This window comes from Octopus sinensis, linkage group LG1 (genome assembly GCF_006345805.1).
Source record: "Octopus sinensis linkage group LG1, ASM634580v1, whole genome shotgun sequence".
Lineage (NCBI taxonomy): Eukaryota > Metazoa > Mollusca > Cephalopoda > Octopoda > Octopodidae > Octopus > Octopus sinensis.
In genome coordinates, this window is record NC_042997.1 from 137860161 (window position 1) to 137874611 (window position 14451).

At 37.5% G+C, this 14451-nt stretch overlaps 1 protein-coding gene across 2 annotated transcripts in view; it reads left to right on the forward strand.

Moving 5' to 3' along the window:
• Positions 1–2414: 2414 nt before the first annotated feature.
• The window catches only part of LOC115216982 (DDB1- and CUL4-associated factor 11), a 40561-nt gene continuing 28524 nt past the window's right edge, over positions 2415–14451 (forward strand). The window contains exons 1-3 of one of the 2 annotated variants that reach the window (XM_029786468.2): positions 2415–2801; positions 7008–7075; positions 9050–9081. In XM_029786468.2, the coding sequence (XP_029642328.1) occupies positions 2707–2801; positions 7008–7075; positions 9050–9081 (195 nt within the window). In that variant the 5' untranslated portion in view covers positions 2415–2706. Of the gene's footprint in view, positions 2802–7005; positions 7076–9049; positions 9117–14451 lie in introns of those variants that run through there. The other variant, XM_029786477.2, reaches the window with a different exon arrangement.

Sequence of the window (14451 nt, forward strand, 5' to 3'; positions counted from 1 at the left end):
TATCGCCTTCCATCCAGTGTTTCGTGTCAACCCACTTACGAACGCCAGTCGCGCTGCTCTCTCCAGGCCTTCTCCTGTAAACCCAGCCAGCGTGGCTAGCCTTTGCACCTTCGTCACATATTCATCCACCTACTCTCCTGTCCATCTAATCGTGCCCAGCTTAACAAAGGCTGTGTACTCACACTCGGTGTAAGCATCTCTCAGATGTTGCTCAATCTTCTCCTCAATCAGACGTTCTTCTTCATCCACCTCAAGATATAGAGTCAAATATAGTTCCAAATATAGTGCCATAAGGCTCGCCACGTCGCTAATGCCTTGCAGTCTCACCATAAGCCTGATTTTATGTATCCAGGCCATTACATCACCCTCACCATTAAAGGGTCTGATAACGTCGCTGGCGATCCTGATCTTAGTTGCCATCGTGGTGATGTCTTTATGGAGTGCCAAAATAGCTTGTGGTGTATGCAGGAGATTTGAAATAAAGACACCTACCTTCTCTTCGTCGATGCAGACCTCTCCAGTGGTAACGCACCCTTCCACATGGCCTGATCCGAACGCAAAAAATAGCAGCTGCTTTTCCCTTACCTTGAAACGCTCACACGTCCAGCTCTGTCAGCTACCCCTATCGAAAAAGGCCCTAAGCTCCCCTGCCTCTGCGCGCATCACTCCTGCCCCTTCCTCTTCCGGTCAGCTCCCCAGTTGCTGACGTCATCCCACAAGTAGGACCCGAACCCTTCAAAGGGATGTTTAACATCTGAGTTCCTGAGGAAAATCATAATTTGTGATTTCAAAAGATTATATTTTCCTCAAAGTTACGATGGAAAAACTCGGATCTTTTGAATTTTCCGAAGTCCTCTCCTACCCCGTTGCTCTCCACGCATTTTTGCTTTCAGATTCGTTTCTTACGTGAGTGTGAAATAAAGATAGAAATCCATTTTCCTCAAAGTTACGATGGAAAAACATCAGATCTTGTGAATTTTCCAAAGTCCTTCCCCCAACCTCTCGAAAAATTTCTTTATAATCGTAATTTATACCGTTTGAAAGGTATTTATATAAAATTTCATTTTGAAAAAAACATTTTCCTAAAAGTTATGAGGGAAAAACATCGAATCTTGTGAATTTTCCGAAGGCCTCTCCCCACCCACGTTTCCTACATCTTTTTTTAAAACCGTTGTACTATTTCCTTTTTCGATTTCGTTTCCGGGTAATAATGTCAACATTAACCTTTTCTTTTTATATGTGACCATAACGACTCAATTTTTAATTATATTTACCATGTTTCCTTTCTCCGGTTTCCAAATGGAACTATAAAACCCTGGAGAACAAAACCCCACTAAAGTAAAAAAAAAACAACAAACAATTGCACTATTGGCCTTTCGTTGCACTGTTAGTTTTTATTTATTTATTTTTTAGGAAGATATTTTTACCGACACATGGGGGATTACGGTACTCAGGTAGAGAAAACGGCGGAGGTAAATAATACGCACACCACCCGTTTTAGATGTAACCCTAACCCTAACCTAAACGCCAAGTGTGCGTATTCTTTACCTTCGCCGACAAAACAATGGTCATATAGAGCAGTGGTTCTCAACAGGGGCCCATGCGAAATTTTTGGAGGTGCACGTAACAAAATATCAAATTGGGGATCCACAATAGTATTTTAAGGGCATCTGAAAAAGATTTTACTTTAAATATATGTATTGGTATGTGTCGCAAAAAAAAAAAACAGCTGGGTTTCTCTCTCTAACATTTTACATAGTTCAACTTCACATATTAATGTGAGAAACACAAAACAGGAAATTTGAACGAAGTTTCTATAAAACTAGTTTTTAAACAGCGAATAGCTATGGGGATCCATCAGAATAAAATAGTAATCAAAGGGATCCATAAAAAATGGTTGAAAACCCCCGATGTAGAGTGAACGAACCATCACAAAAAAAGATATTTTTCATGATTACTTCAATTATATTTTTTTCTTCTAATTTTAGAAACAGAAAAAAAAAGGTAAAACCGAATGGGTTTTGTCCTATTTCACGACCCAGGAGAATTTCTGAACGGCTCGACTAACGAAAAATTACCTTGAATTTATTTTTAGTAGTGCGACCCGCCTGAAAATGCACCATGTCTCATGCCTACTTTCCGAAAAAGGCTATCCGTGTCTTCAAGGAAGTCAATAAAGCAAAGTCTGTAGATCAAGTGGAAGAGATAGAAAGGAGATACAGTTGACGGTTGTTTAAGAAGAGCATGTTTGTATTTTTGTTGTTTCGATTCCTGGATGCTGTCATTTTAATGATACTTTTTATGAAAACATTTCATTCATGCACTTCACTTTCCCTTCTTTCCTGATATCAAAATACCATGAAATGTAATCAAATTAGTAACTAGTGTATCAGAGCGGATGTGATGTCATAAGTGCTCAGCACTTAGCATGGAATAAGTTAAATAATAAGTATATAATAATCCTAAATAACTGAAGAAACATCTTTTAAAATAATTCTTGAAATATTCCAGCGTGTACATTATGAAATGATCGGGAGGAAACTATGTTTCCAATTAATAAACAATATATATATATTATACTCAGCACGGTGATCTGCACGGTTAGTTCAGCTGAAAATATGGTGTGATCAGAAGGATGATTTAATGAACTTTTTTCAAGTGATTACCTAATGATACAGTATTTGTTTTTTTAAAAGCTTTGCCAGCATGAGTAACTCGAGTGGAAATACTTCGTCCGGATCGAGAAATAACGACGAAAGACAGGTGAATTCGCAGAATCACTCTTTTATTCTTGCCACAAGGTAAACAAAAGCACATTTACTCGTTTCAAGATATGTAATAACATAGCATGCCTATCAAGTATTAATCTACTAATCTGAAACCATACATTTGCTTTAAACTTTCACAAATGAGGACTAGCAACCTTCAGCCGTAACTTTAAATGTAACTTATGGATCCACTGCTAAGTCGTCCTTGACTTCCCTGTTGCTGGTCAAAATCATTTGTTTAGTAAATAAAAGAGAAAGGCTTCTGAAAATGGCATTTTCTCTCTCCAAGCCAATTTATTCCATTCTTCTGCCCTTGTAAACAGATTTATTCCATTTTTAAACTTTATAACAATACAGCTAATCTACCTTTGCAAATATTTGAAAGGTTTAATTACATAAGCAATGGGACCTGCATTCAGCTAACTGTTTCCGATTCTCAAAAAATACTGTTCCAGGTCATCTCTGATCGAGAGCACGAATGTAGTCGGCCGACAGAAGCTGTATTTATTTTTCCAGCCGTGTGCACTCTTTAACCTAAGCTATTAAGGAAGCTACAGCTTGGGCTGTTTGGTTTCAGATCTTATCTCTCTCCATACTCCAAAGAATGTCTTTGTACCTTGATTTATTAATGACACGAACTCTGCAATTATGCAACATCAACAATACACACACGGAGTTAATTACTCAGAGACGCCGTCTGCATGGAATAATAATTAAAATATACTAACACTAACTTACACAAGTTTTTGTTTGGTTCTCTACATTGCTCGTACCATTACCCATTTAACCCTATACATTAATAGGTTGTTATTGAATAAATCCAATTGTTTGGACATATGATCTAAGGTATATCGCCCGCTATTACCCCGTCATTTAATTTTCCAGACAATAGATTATATTACTCATAGTGTCATTCAGCTTTCTTAAGACATCAGCCTGTAATGCGAGAGAAATTTGGCTGCTATTTTTAGCGGGTTGAGGCTCCCTAGTAGGCTCGTGTCAAATGTACGCTTGTGTGTGGAAACAATGAAGCTGTCATTTGAATTTATACACAAAAAAATTACTAGGGTTGTAAACCAGAACTTTTCCCTTTAGTCCTCCTTTTTTCTCTCAGTCTTAATCCATTTACGAACATTGTATGTGTTTCTGTTGTCTTTATACTTGTATTTATATTTTTAATTGGCAGCAACCTTTCGCAGGTCGGTTTCATTACTTTAAGCCTTTTATATTTTCCCAAACGCAACTCTTATTGACCTGTATTAAGACACTTATGCCTATTAAACAATGTTTATTATATATGTAGTTATCAGTTAATTACTTATACATTTATGTATTTCAATGTTAAAAACAAGTAACTTCTTCGTATGGAGCTATCATAATTACCAAAATCCATCTGTACTAGGCCAACATTGAAAAAGTGGGGCTATTGCAGAATCGCCACCTCTCCTTGAATAATGCATCTTTTTGAAAAATGTTTTTCGGATTCTTACGTTCTTGATGTTGGAGATTATAAATAAGCAAAAAAAAAAAAAAAAGATATTTCACCTACCCACCAATTAAAAGTTTTTCGAAATTTTATTCCCCTATGTTTTAGATGACGGAGATTCCGAATATGCAAGAAACCACGGTTTCAAAATTTTTAATTCAATAAGCATATAGATATGTGCATAAAGAGATAGACAGATAGATATGAAGTCTTCCTGGGGCTAAAAACAACAGTATCACCGTCTTCTATAGGACCTCCACATTTAGTTGACAAATATATTTTATGAATAAACGGATAGGGATAAGTATGTTTCTTTATTGGCCACACAGGGCTGAGCACAGAGGGGACAAAATACAAAGTAGAGCTTTTCTTTTTGCGAGAAAAAAAAAGGTGGGCTAGCATTTCAATCAAAAGGGATCGTGGAGAGAAAAAAAAAGAGTGGGGGGAGCCGATCAATAGTAATCGTGTATCACAGAAATGTCATAATGTAAAAAGGGGAATCATTAGGTTTATCCGTGGAAAGAAAAGCCTACGGAAAAGACCACGGTAACCTTGGGCAATAATGTCATGCAAAAAAACTCATTACAGTAAGTGACTCTCTTTTTTCCTTTTTTTTTTTTTGGTTCATAGGATTATACTCAAGCTAGCTCTGTCATTCACACGTGCCAACCTTGCTACATTCACCCATCTTTTTTTGAAAAATTTCACTAGACAAAACTTCCCTCTCTGCTCTCATCTTCATCTTCAAGTGATACTTGAAGAAGTTAATGAGAGATTGACCAGAGAGGAAAGTGTCTTTCCCTCTTGACCTTTCAGATGCGTCCACCATACACATTCTTTCGCCATAGCCACAAATACGATGAAACCGTTCAGCAACGTGCAACCAAGAGAATACCCTCCATGAGGCATTTGCCATATTCTGAACGCCTTACTTCCCTGGGGATGGATACAGTGAAACTCCGACGTCTGGCAGCTGACTTGACAGACACCCATAAAATTATTAACCATCTTACAAACAATAACTCTGAGCACCTTTTCAAGCTCCACCTGTCTAACACCCGTGGACATGTTTATAAAGTCAGAAAACAGCACAGCTCCCATGACTTTCAGAAACATTTTTTCACACTAAGTGTTGCTGAAGTATGGAACAAACTGCATCCTTCAAAATTTCCATGCTTCCTGAGCACTGCATCCTTCAAAACTTCCATGCTTCCTGAGATTCGCCAACACTACACCTGATTTTCTCCCCTCCATACACATGCAAGCATGTATCTGACTCATACACTGTTCATTTTCCAGACATTTGTACATTACTGCATATGCTTTATACGCACTTTTGACAAGTTGTGGTGCACCTGAGCACTGTATACAATAATATCATCATTATTATAAATGGCTCTTCCTTCCTATTTTAAGGAAGGAGGCATGACAATATTCACAATAGACTCAGTTGATAAACTGACTCATCCCACACACAATAGGGATAAATAGATAGATGAAAAAGTTCAAAATTTAAATTGGGGGAGGGGTGAAATTTGAGTCCCTTATTAAACTTTATAACATTAAATATTAAACATTAATGTTTGTTTCTCATAAAATGGTGTATATTTAACTTACATTCAATTATTATTTATGATTAAGGCAAACAGAAGTAAAACTCAAATTCTTTTAATTTTAATGTCTTTGTCTATATTTAATTTCGATTTGCATATGTTGTCAATTCACTACAATCTCTTTAAAGTAAGCAAAATCAAAATTTTTAATTGGTGAGGGATAGGTGAGGGGTTGAAATTTAAAAAGAATTTTTTTTGCATATTCGTAATCTCTGACATCCAAAACGTAGGAATCTGAAAAAATATTTTTTTTAAAAATGCATTTTTCAAGAATTGCGATTCTGCAATAGCCCCGAAAAAGTCATGAGTAGTATATCGCGCAAGAATCCCAGCTGGATGGAGAACTTTTATTAATTTTTGTTTTTTAGTTCTTGGGATTAATTGCAAGTGATAGGAACCTGTAGAATCAGTGCTAAGAAAAATGATGAATGCTTAATATTATAAATTAACAATAGATATGTCACTAAATTAAAGTTTTAACTTATATTCTCTTATGGAGTTTTAGAGACATACCAGTTAATAGCTTCCTTTTGAATGCAGACAAAATTTCACCTAATATAGATGATCACTACAGTTAGTAGAATTAGGAGAAATAGCAATCGAATCTTCCTCAACATACTCGTTTTTATTTTTTAAAGAAGTATACATTTAGGCCTATATATTGGCCTAAATATACTATGTCTGAACTGAGACAGATGAGACATGACTGAAATTTGATCATAGATCTCTCGAATCAGGGCTGACCTAGAGCTTAAATTGACAAGTCATGTTTAAGAAATGAAGCTCCCCAGCCCTCCTCAGTTATCTACCTTGTTGCCTTGTAAGAGTCGATTGAGGCTATAGGATACCTTATTTTCCTCTTTAAGCTTATACAATGTATGAATAAACAAATAGGTAAAATGAATCTCTTAAACAATGATTTTCAAACGGTAATCTGATTCTGTTATGATATCCATATGTAGTACCTCTAGATTGTCTGACTTAAAACATACTAACATATTACAAGTTTTGGATTTGGATAAAAGTAAATTAACAATGGGTGTCATAGTAAGATATGTAGTTTGGGGATAATGTCAATGGTAAAGGGTCTATTGAATCCAAATCTTGTCCTGTAACTAATAAAATTTGTTTTCATTGTAGAGGTAGAAGACATAGAGCTGTTCGTCGCTCATCCAGGAGAGAGAAGAAAGAAGTAGATGAACCCAAAGGTAATTATTTCATTACATTTTAGTTTTAATTTAACCCAAGCACAGTGATTTATTTGTAATATGATTTGTAACAGATTTTTGTGAAAGGTGTGATGAATTGTATCAACTCTAGTTCTCACAAGCATGTATTTCATTGATCTTGGAAGGCTATAAAGCAAAATAAACTGCAGCAGGATTTGATCTCAAAATGTTGGCAATAAAATAGACTTCATTTGGTCTGGCAACTTAGAAATAACTCAAATGATCCCACTTTAAATTAATCACTTATGTTTATTATCCTGCACATATTTATAAGGATGTCTATTTGGTGTGAGTGTGTCACTAAATCATTTATATATTTTTATGTAGTTCAAACAATGATTTGCATAATTATTCATAATATGTTTTGGCAGATTTGAATGCAAACTGTTAATCACTGGTGACATGTAAAAGGCACCCTTGCTGGTGATACGTAAAAGACACCCACTACACTCTGTGGAGTGGTTGGCACTTAGGAAAGGCATCCAGCTATAGAAACTAAGCCAAAACAAGACAAGCCTGGTGCAGCCCTTCCCGTTTACCAGTTCCAGTTGAACTGTCTTATCCATGTCAGCATGGAAAACAAACACTATGATGGTGATGAAGCATACATCATAGGAGAACAACTTATTTTTACAATGATGATGTGTTCATAGTGCACTTGATTCATTGCTATGAGGGATTCTGGGAGACTGGTTTTTCCCATGATGCTGTGTCTCATCAGCCAGAAGCTCTCCAGATTTTAGACTCTAAACAAGAGCTGATGATTTTTGTTTATAATTTCAGCAAACAAACTGCTGATTGGTGATGATATCTACCAACTAAAAATAAATCACTATTTGCACTATGAACAGCAAGGTGTGATATAATGACTTGCATGTTTTATTCTTATTACATTCCAGCAAATTTGAATGCAAAATATGCCAATTACTGTTGTGTATGTCACAGGAAAACAACTTCTCTATTTTACAACAGTGTGTTTATAACACACTTGACTCATTGGTGAAATGGATTCTGGAACAACGGTGTTTCAATATGTTGTGTCTTGTAAACCAGAAACAACCCAGACCTTTTTGTTGAAACAAAAATCCTATTTTCTAACATAATATTCGAGTTTATGTTGTTATTTGGACCAGCGCATTCAGTTTCCCTCCTTACAGTTTGCCACTATTTATGTTTTGGAATTCATGATTTTAGAATTCCCCAGAAATACCAATCTTAGTTTCAAATTTTGTCACAAAGCCTGCATTTCAGGAGAGGAAGTCAATTACATCAATCCTAGTGCTCTACTGATACTTATTTTATTAACTCTGAAAAAATGAAAGGCAAAATTAATCTTAGTGGAATTTGAACTCAGAACAGAATGACAGCACTTTGCCTAGTGTGCTAATGATTCTGCCAGCTTGCTGCCTTCAGAAGTACCAATATTGATGTCAATGAATACCTTTCTCTCTATTTTTCTCACCTAGTCTCTCAACAAGTTAAATTTTCATCTACATATAAATAAGCTTTCTCTTTATCTAATGACAATGTACTAAGTTTTATCTCCAAGTTAAACCCTAACATCCAAGAAGACTAGTGGTGGTTTATTTTGGGGTAAAAGTTTCTCCAACAAAGTTTTTAAAAATGGATAATATTAATAAAGTGTGAAGAAAGTTTTAATGTCCTATGTTGGGACCAGAGTTATGATAAATGATATTGGTAAAATGAAATTAAAAGCTAATCAAATCATAAAAATTTGATCATGTGAAAGGGTGTGTGAATGGAAGAGAGAGAGAGAGAGAGAGAGAGAGAGAGAAAGAGAGAGAGAGAGAGAGCAAGAACGAGAGGGAGGAAAAAATGGAAACAGCTGCCTCCATAAAGCAAACTTTTTATTTGATGTTAATATTTTATATTGTAATCTCTCTTATTCCCAAATTATGTGTGTACTTACATTTTTATTATTTTCTATTCTAGCTGACCAAGAAGCTCTGAAATCAACAGTTCATGTAAGCATGATTGATGTTTGGGGAATGTCATGAAGGTAACACCCTTGTAACGTTTGGGATATATATATATATATATATATATATATATATATATATAATTGTTTATGTATAACCCACAGCATATTTATACTCTAGCTATAAATATTTGGCTTTCAACCTTGTACTGTTGTGTAAAATTCTGAGTGCTTGTCAACAATTTTTTCTTTAATATTTTAACAAGTAAGTCTCAGTTTCTTCACTAAAGCCGCTAAATGAATCTTCAATGAAAGACAAAGCTAGTTGGTTTGAATCTCATTTCAACCTGCCAAAAACAGTTTAGTTTAATCATCATCATCGTTTAACGTCCGTTTTCCGCGCTAGCACGGGTTGGACGGTTTCGACCGGGGTCTGGGGAGCTCGGGACTGCCCCAGGCTCCAGTCTAGTCTGGCAGTGTTTCTACAGCTGGATGCCCTTCCTAACGCCAACCACTCCGCGAGTGTAGTGGGTGTTTTTTACGTGCCACCTGCACAGGTGCCAGAGGGGTCTGGCATCGGCCACGTTCGGATGGTGCTTTTTATGGGGGGGGGGGTGCAGAAATATAGGGGAGCACCAGTGGGAGGGGTGGTTCAGAGGACAGGTTCTAGGCAAGTAGAACGTAGGAAATCGAGAGAGGGGTAATGCATGGTGAAATAGCGTATTGAAGAGGGGGGTTCAAAGAGTAGACACCTATAATGGTGGTGGGGGGGTGCAGAAATATAGGGGAGCACCAGTGGGAGGGGTGGTTCTGAGGACAGGTTCTAGGCAAGTAGAACGTAGGATATCGAGAGAGGGGTAATGCATGGTGAAATAGCGTATTGAAGAGGGGGGTTCAAAGAGTAGACACCTATAATGGTGGGGGGGGGGTGCAGAAATATAGGGGAGCACCAGTGGGAGGGGTGGTCCAGAGGACAGGTTCTAGGCAAGTAGAACGTAGGATATCGAAAGAGGGGTAATGCATGGTGAAATAGCGTATTGAAGAGGGGGGTTCAAAGAGTAGACACCTATAATGGTGGTGCAGAAATATAGGGGAGCACCAGTGGGAGGGGTGGTTCAGAGGACAGGTTCTAGACAAGTAGAACGTAGGATATCGAGAGAGGGGTAATGCATGGTGAAATAGCGTATTGAAGAGGGGGGTTCAAAGAGTAGACACCTATAATGGTGGTGGGAGAAACGACATCCGGTATAGTTGGAGCAAAATAGAGATATCCGGTATTGGTGGGGGTGGGTAGGGCGGGCGCGCCGCGAAGAATCGGCGGCCAATTCGATCAGCCCTGTAAGGGAGATAGATCTTAAATATCTATAACGATAACTAATGAATTATACAGAATATGCAAAAACGAGGCGAGGCTGAAATAGTAAACAGAGTGGCGACTAGGGGGCTCAGAATAATGATACATAATAAATAATAATAAATAGAGATACGGGGTGAATTAAAGTTCAAAGATTTCTTAACTTGGGATCACTTCGTTTACGGACAGTCTTGGCAAAAGGAATTCGGAATCAAGAATGAGGCAGGTTACTAGCTTAAGTATGCATAGCCATGGAGAGAAGTAGGAAGAGAGGAGTCCAGACAGACAATGTAAAAAGAGGGGGAGAGAAGGGGAAGAGAACCCCGCGAAGAATCGGCGGCCAATTCAATCAGCCCTGTAAAGGAGATAGATCTTAAATATCTATAACGATAACTAATGAATTATACAGAATATGCAAAAACGAGGTGAGGCTGAAATAGTAAACAGAGTGGCGACTATGAGAACTAATTTCGCAGAAACACTAAATATACATTTATCAAACATATGACATACGACACCATATACATATTTATTCATAACTCACCTCTCTATTGGTACTCCATTAATATTTATGTAGTTATGTGTTTATATATGTGTGTGTATGTCATCATTTATATAACACTCATATATATACCTGTATATGTGCCTCTGTTTATATATGTATATTCTTTTATTTTACTTGTTGCAGTTGTTTGACTGCAACCATACTGGAGCACCGCCTTGAAGTGTTTTTGTTGAACAATTCGACCTCAGGACTTATTTTTAAGCCTAGTATTTATTCTATCCATCTCCTTGCTGAACAACTAAGTTACAGGGACTTAAACACACCAACACTGGTTGTCAAGCGACGATGGTGGGGCACAAACACACACAAAAGCACACACACAGATATATATACATACATATATACATATGTGTGTGTGTATATATATATATATATATAGCTTCTTTCAGTTTCTGTCTACCAAATCCACTGATAAGGCTTTGGTTGACCTGAGGCTATAGTAGTAGTCATTTGCCCAAGGTGCCACGCATTGGGACTGAACCTGAAACCATGTGGTTGGGATGCAAGCTTCTTACCACATAGCCACACCTGTGTCTATATATGTATAAATATTTTTAAAAATTTAATACTTGGTGTATGCATGAGTGTGTTAGAAGAGGATGGGTGGTGAATTGAGGCCAAAAGAGTTGTGGTTTCAGAGGGGAAAAATAGAATACTGCTTTCTGTGAAGCCTGTAGTTTGTGGATCGACTGTATAAAACCAAACCAAATGTGTTGAATTGTCCACTGAGTAAAGGGTTTTAGTTTCTGCGCCAGATGTTGTGAAGATGTTCCGTGAATTGGTTAGCTACATTCTCTAGAAATTTATTTTATCTCCATTACCATTTAATGTTCATCTTCTATGCTGACATGGGTTGGATGGTTTAACAGTATCTAGTAAGCCAGAAGACTACATCAAGCTCCAGTGTCTGCTTTGGCATGGTTTCTACAGCTGGTTGCCCTTCCAAATGCCAACTACTTTACTGAGTGAACTGAGTTCTCTTTTTATGGTACCGGCACTAGTGAGGTCACCTTGTAACTCACATATCAAGACCCCTTGACTGAGTCAGGGTGCAATATTGAGGGACATGGCTTTGTGTCAGGTGTCGAGACATTAAAGTGTGATAGAGGAACAGACACAAGTGTCATGCTGCTATGGAGATACATGGCTACTTCAGCTGGAAGAAGTGAAAAGATGGTAGTAATGATGTGTCAGGTCATATCCTCAAGGGTCAAAAATGTGAATATAAAAGAGAATAGAAACAAGATTGAGAAGAGTGGGTAGGTAAAGTCATAAGAGTGTGATAGGTGTATGAGATCAACATTATTATCATCATCATCATGAGTTGTAGGGAAGGTTTTGTCATCTCCTCTATGAGGGCCAACATCCTAAGATTGGTTTTCACTACTTTGTCCCATGTCTTCCTGGGTCCCTACTTTGTTGCATATCTTCCACAGATTCCATCCACATATTTTGCAACTGAATCATCTTTATGTAGCTGTTCTCATTCAAATGCATCACATGATCATATCAACAGTTTTCTCTCTTGCATACTATATCTAATGCATTTTATGCCCAGATTTTCTCTCAAATCCTTTGCATTTTTTTGTACATACACATTGATGTTGCACATCCAACAGAACAAACTAGTTTCATTTCTTTCATGTCTTCACATGTGCTCTGCATTCACAGCCCATATTTCACTACCACATAGCTTTGCTGTTTGTACACAAACATCATACAATATTGCCTTTCATTCTGAGGGAGAGGCTTTTTATTAACAACAGAGCTAATAGCTCTCTTAACTTTCCCCAGGGGACATTATATTATTTTTAATATCACATAGAAGCACCTGTGCAGCACCACGTAAAAACACCTGTGTGGTGCCACGTAAAAGCATCCAGCATACTCTGGTTGGTGTTAGGAAGGGCATCCAGCCATAGAAACCATGCCAAATTAGACTGGAACCTGGTGCAGCTCTCTAGCTTGCCATCTCTGGTCAAACTGTCCAATCCATGCCAGCATGGACAATAAATGTTAAATAATGGTGATGATGATAGTTTTATAGAGATCATAGAGATGCTAGAGAGGAGTTATGTCCATGTGTGCTGTGTACAAATATATACAAAATGTAACATGAAAGAGATCCTTCACTAGTGTAAGGAACACAGGCACAAATTTTTTTAGATGAATAAAGCTCTGGATTGGGTGGAATAAGTATACTGTTAACAGGGAAATGTTTACATATTCTAATTGGATTAGAATATGTAAACAGATTAATTATGCTTAAGTTAGTTATAGGCTACAGTGATTTCTGCATATGTGTTACAATCAGGTATGACAGATGTACAAAAGAACCAGTTCTATGAAGTCCTCTTGTGGACTACTTCAGTGACTAATGACAATAACCTTGTTGTCACTTCTAAGGAGGTCAGTGGACACTGGGAAATATCCACAACAGCCATAGTCTCCCTGTACTCAAGTGTACATGAAGGCTATTGCACAAGGAATAAAGAAGAATCAAGGGTGCTGGAGTTTTGTGATACAACTCTGATCTAACCATTTGTAACTCATCATCGTCATCATTGTTTAACGTCCACTCTCCATGCTGACACGAGTTGGATGATTTGACATAGAGCTGGCTAGCAGGGAGTTGTTCAGACTCTAGCTGTCAGTTGTGGCACGGTTTCTGTGGCTTGATGTCCTTAATGCCAACCACTTAGTAGAGTGTGCTGGGTGCATTTACATAGCACTAGCATTGACACAGCACCAGTATGGGTACTTTTTAAGTGGTACCAGCACCCAAAAGGACATGCCTGCATGTGTGGAAGACAGTGATTTTTCTTAGCTTGACATATCTTATAAGTATAGCAAAATCACATCTCCCAGTCTCTTGTCATTTCCTCAGTGAGGCCCAGCATCTGAAGATCCTTTCTCACCACTTTGTCTCACATCTTCCTGGGTCTACTCTTTCCACAGGTACCCTCCACAATTAAAGCTTAGCTGTCCTCCTGAAAACCAGTTACAGATCTGTTTATTTACTACTCATGTGAACATGCAAATAGAAAGATTTCATGCTTATTAGGAAACAGAATAGATAGCTGGCTGTGTTTCTAAATTTTTCCCCTATGAAGAAAGTAGCACTTGAGATAGACTAATGGTCAATGACTCCTTAAGGTTAGAACAGAATAGACACAGAAATGAGAAAAGCTGAAAGTGAAAGCTACAAAATCTAAAAGATCCTTCAGTCATACATAAATTCAAAGAAGTAACAGGTAAAACTTCTGATTGAAGTAAGAGAGATAGATACATACAACAACTGGGAGTTTTTCAGAGACAATCTGCTAAGAACCACAGACCAGAATTGAAAATGGAGCAAGGTCCCAGCTAGATGGAAGGTGACATGGTGGTAGAATGGTAGAGAAGATAGTCATAAAGGTCAAAACATATGTCTAAGAAGATTTGATGAGTAGAAGGGGCAAGGAATAGTATCATGTAGATCGAAGAGAAGTTAGACA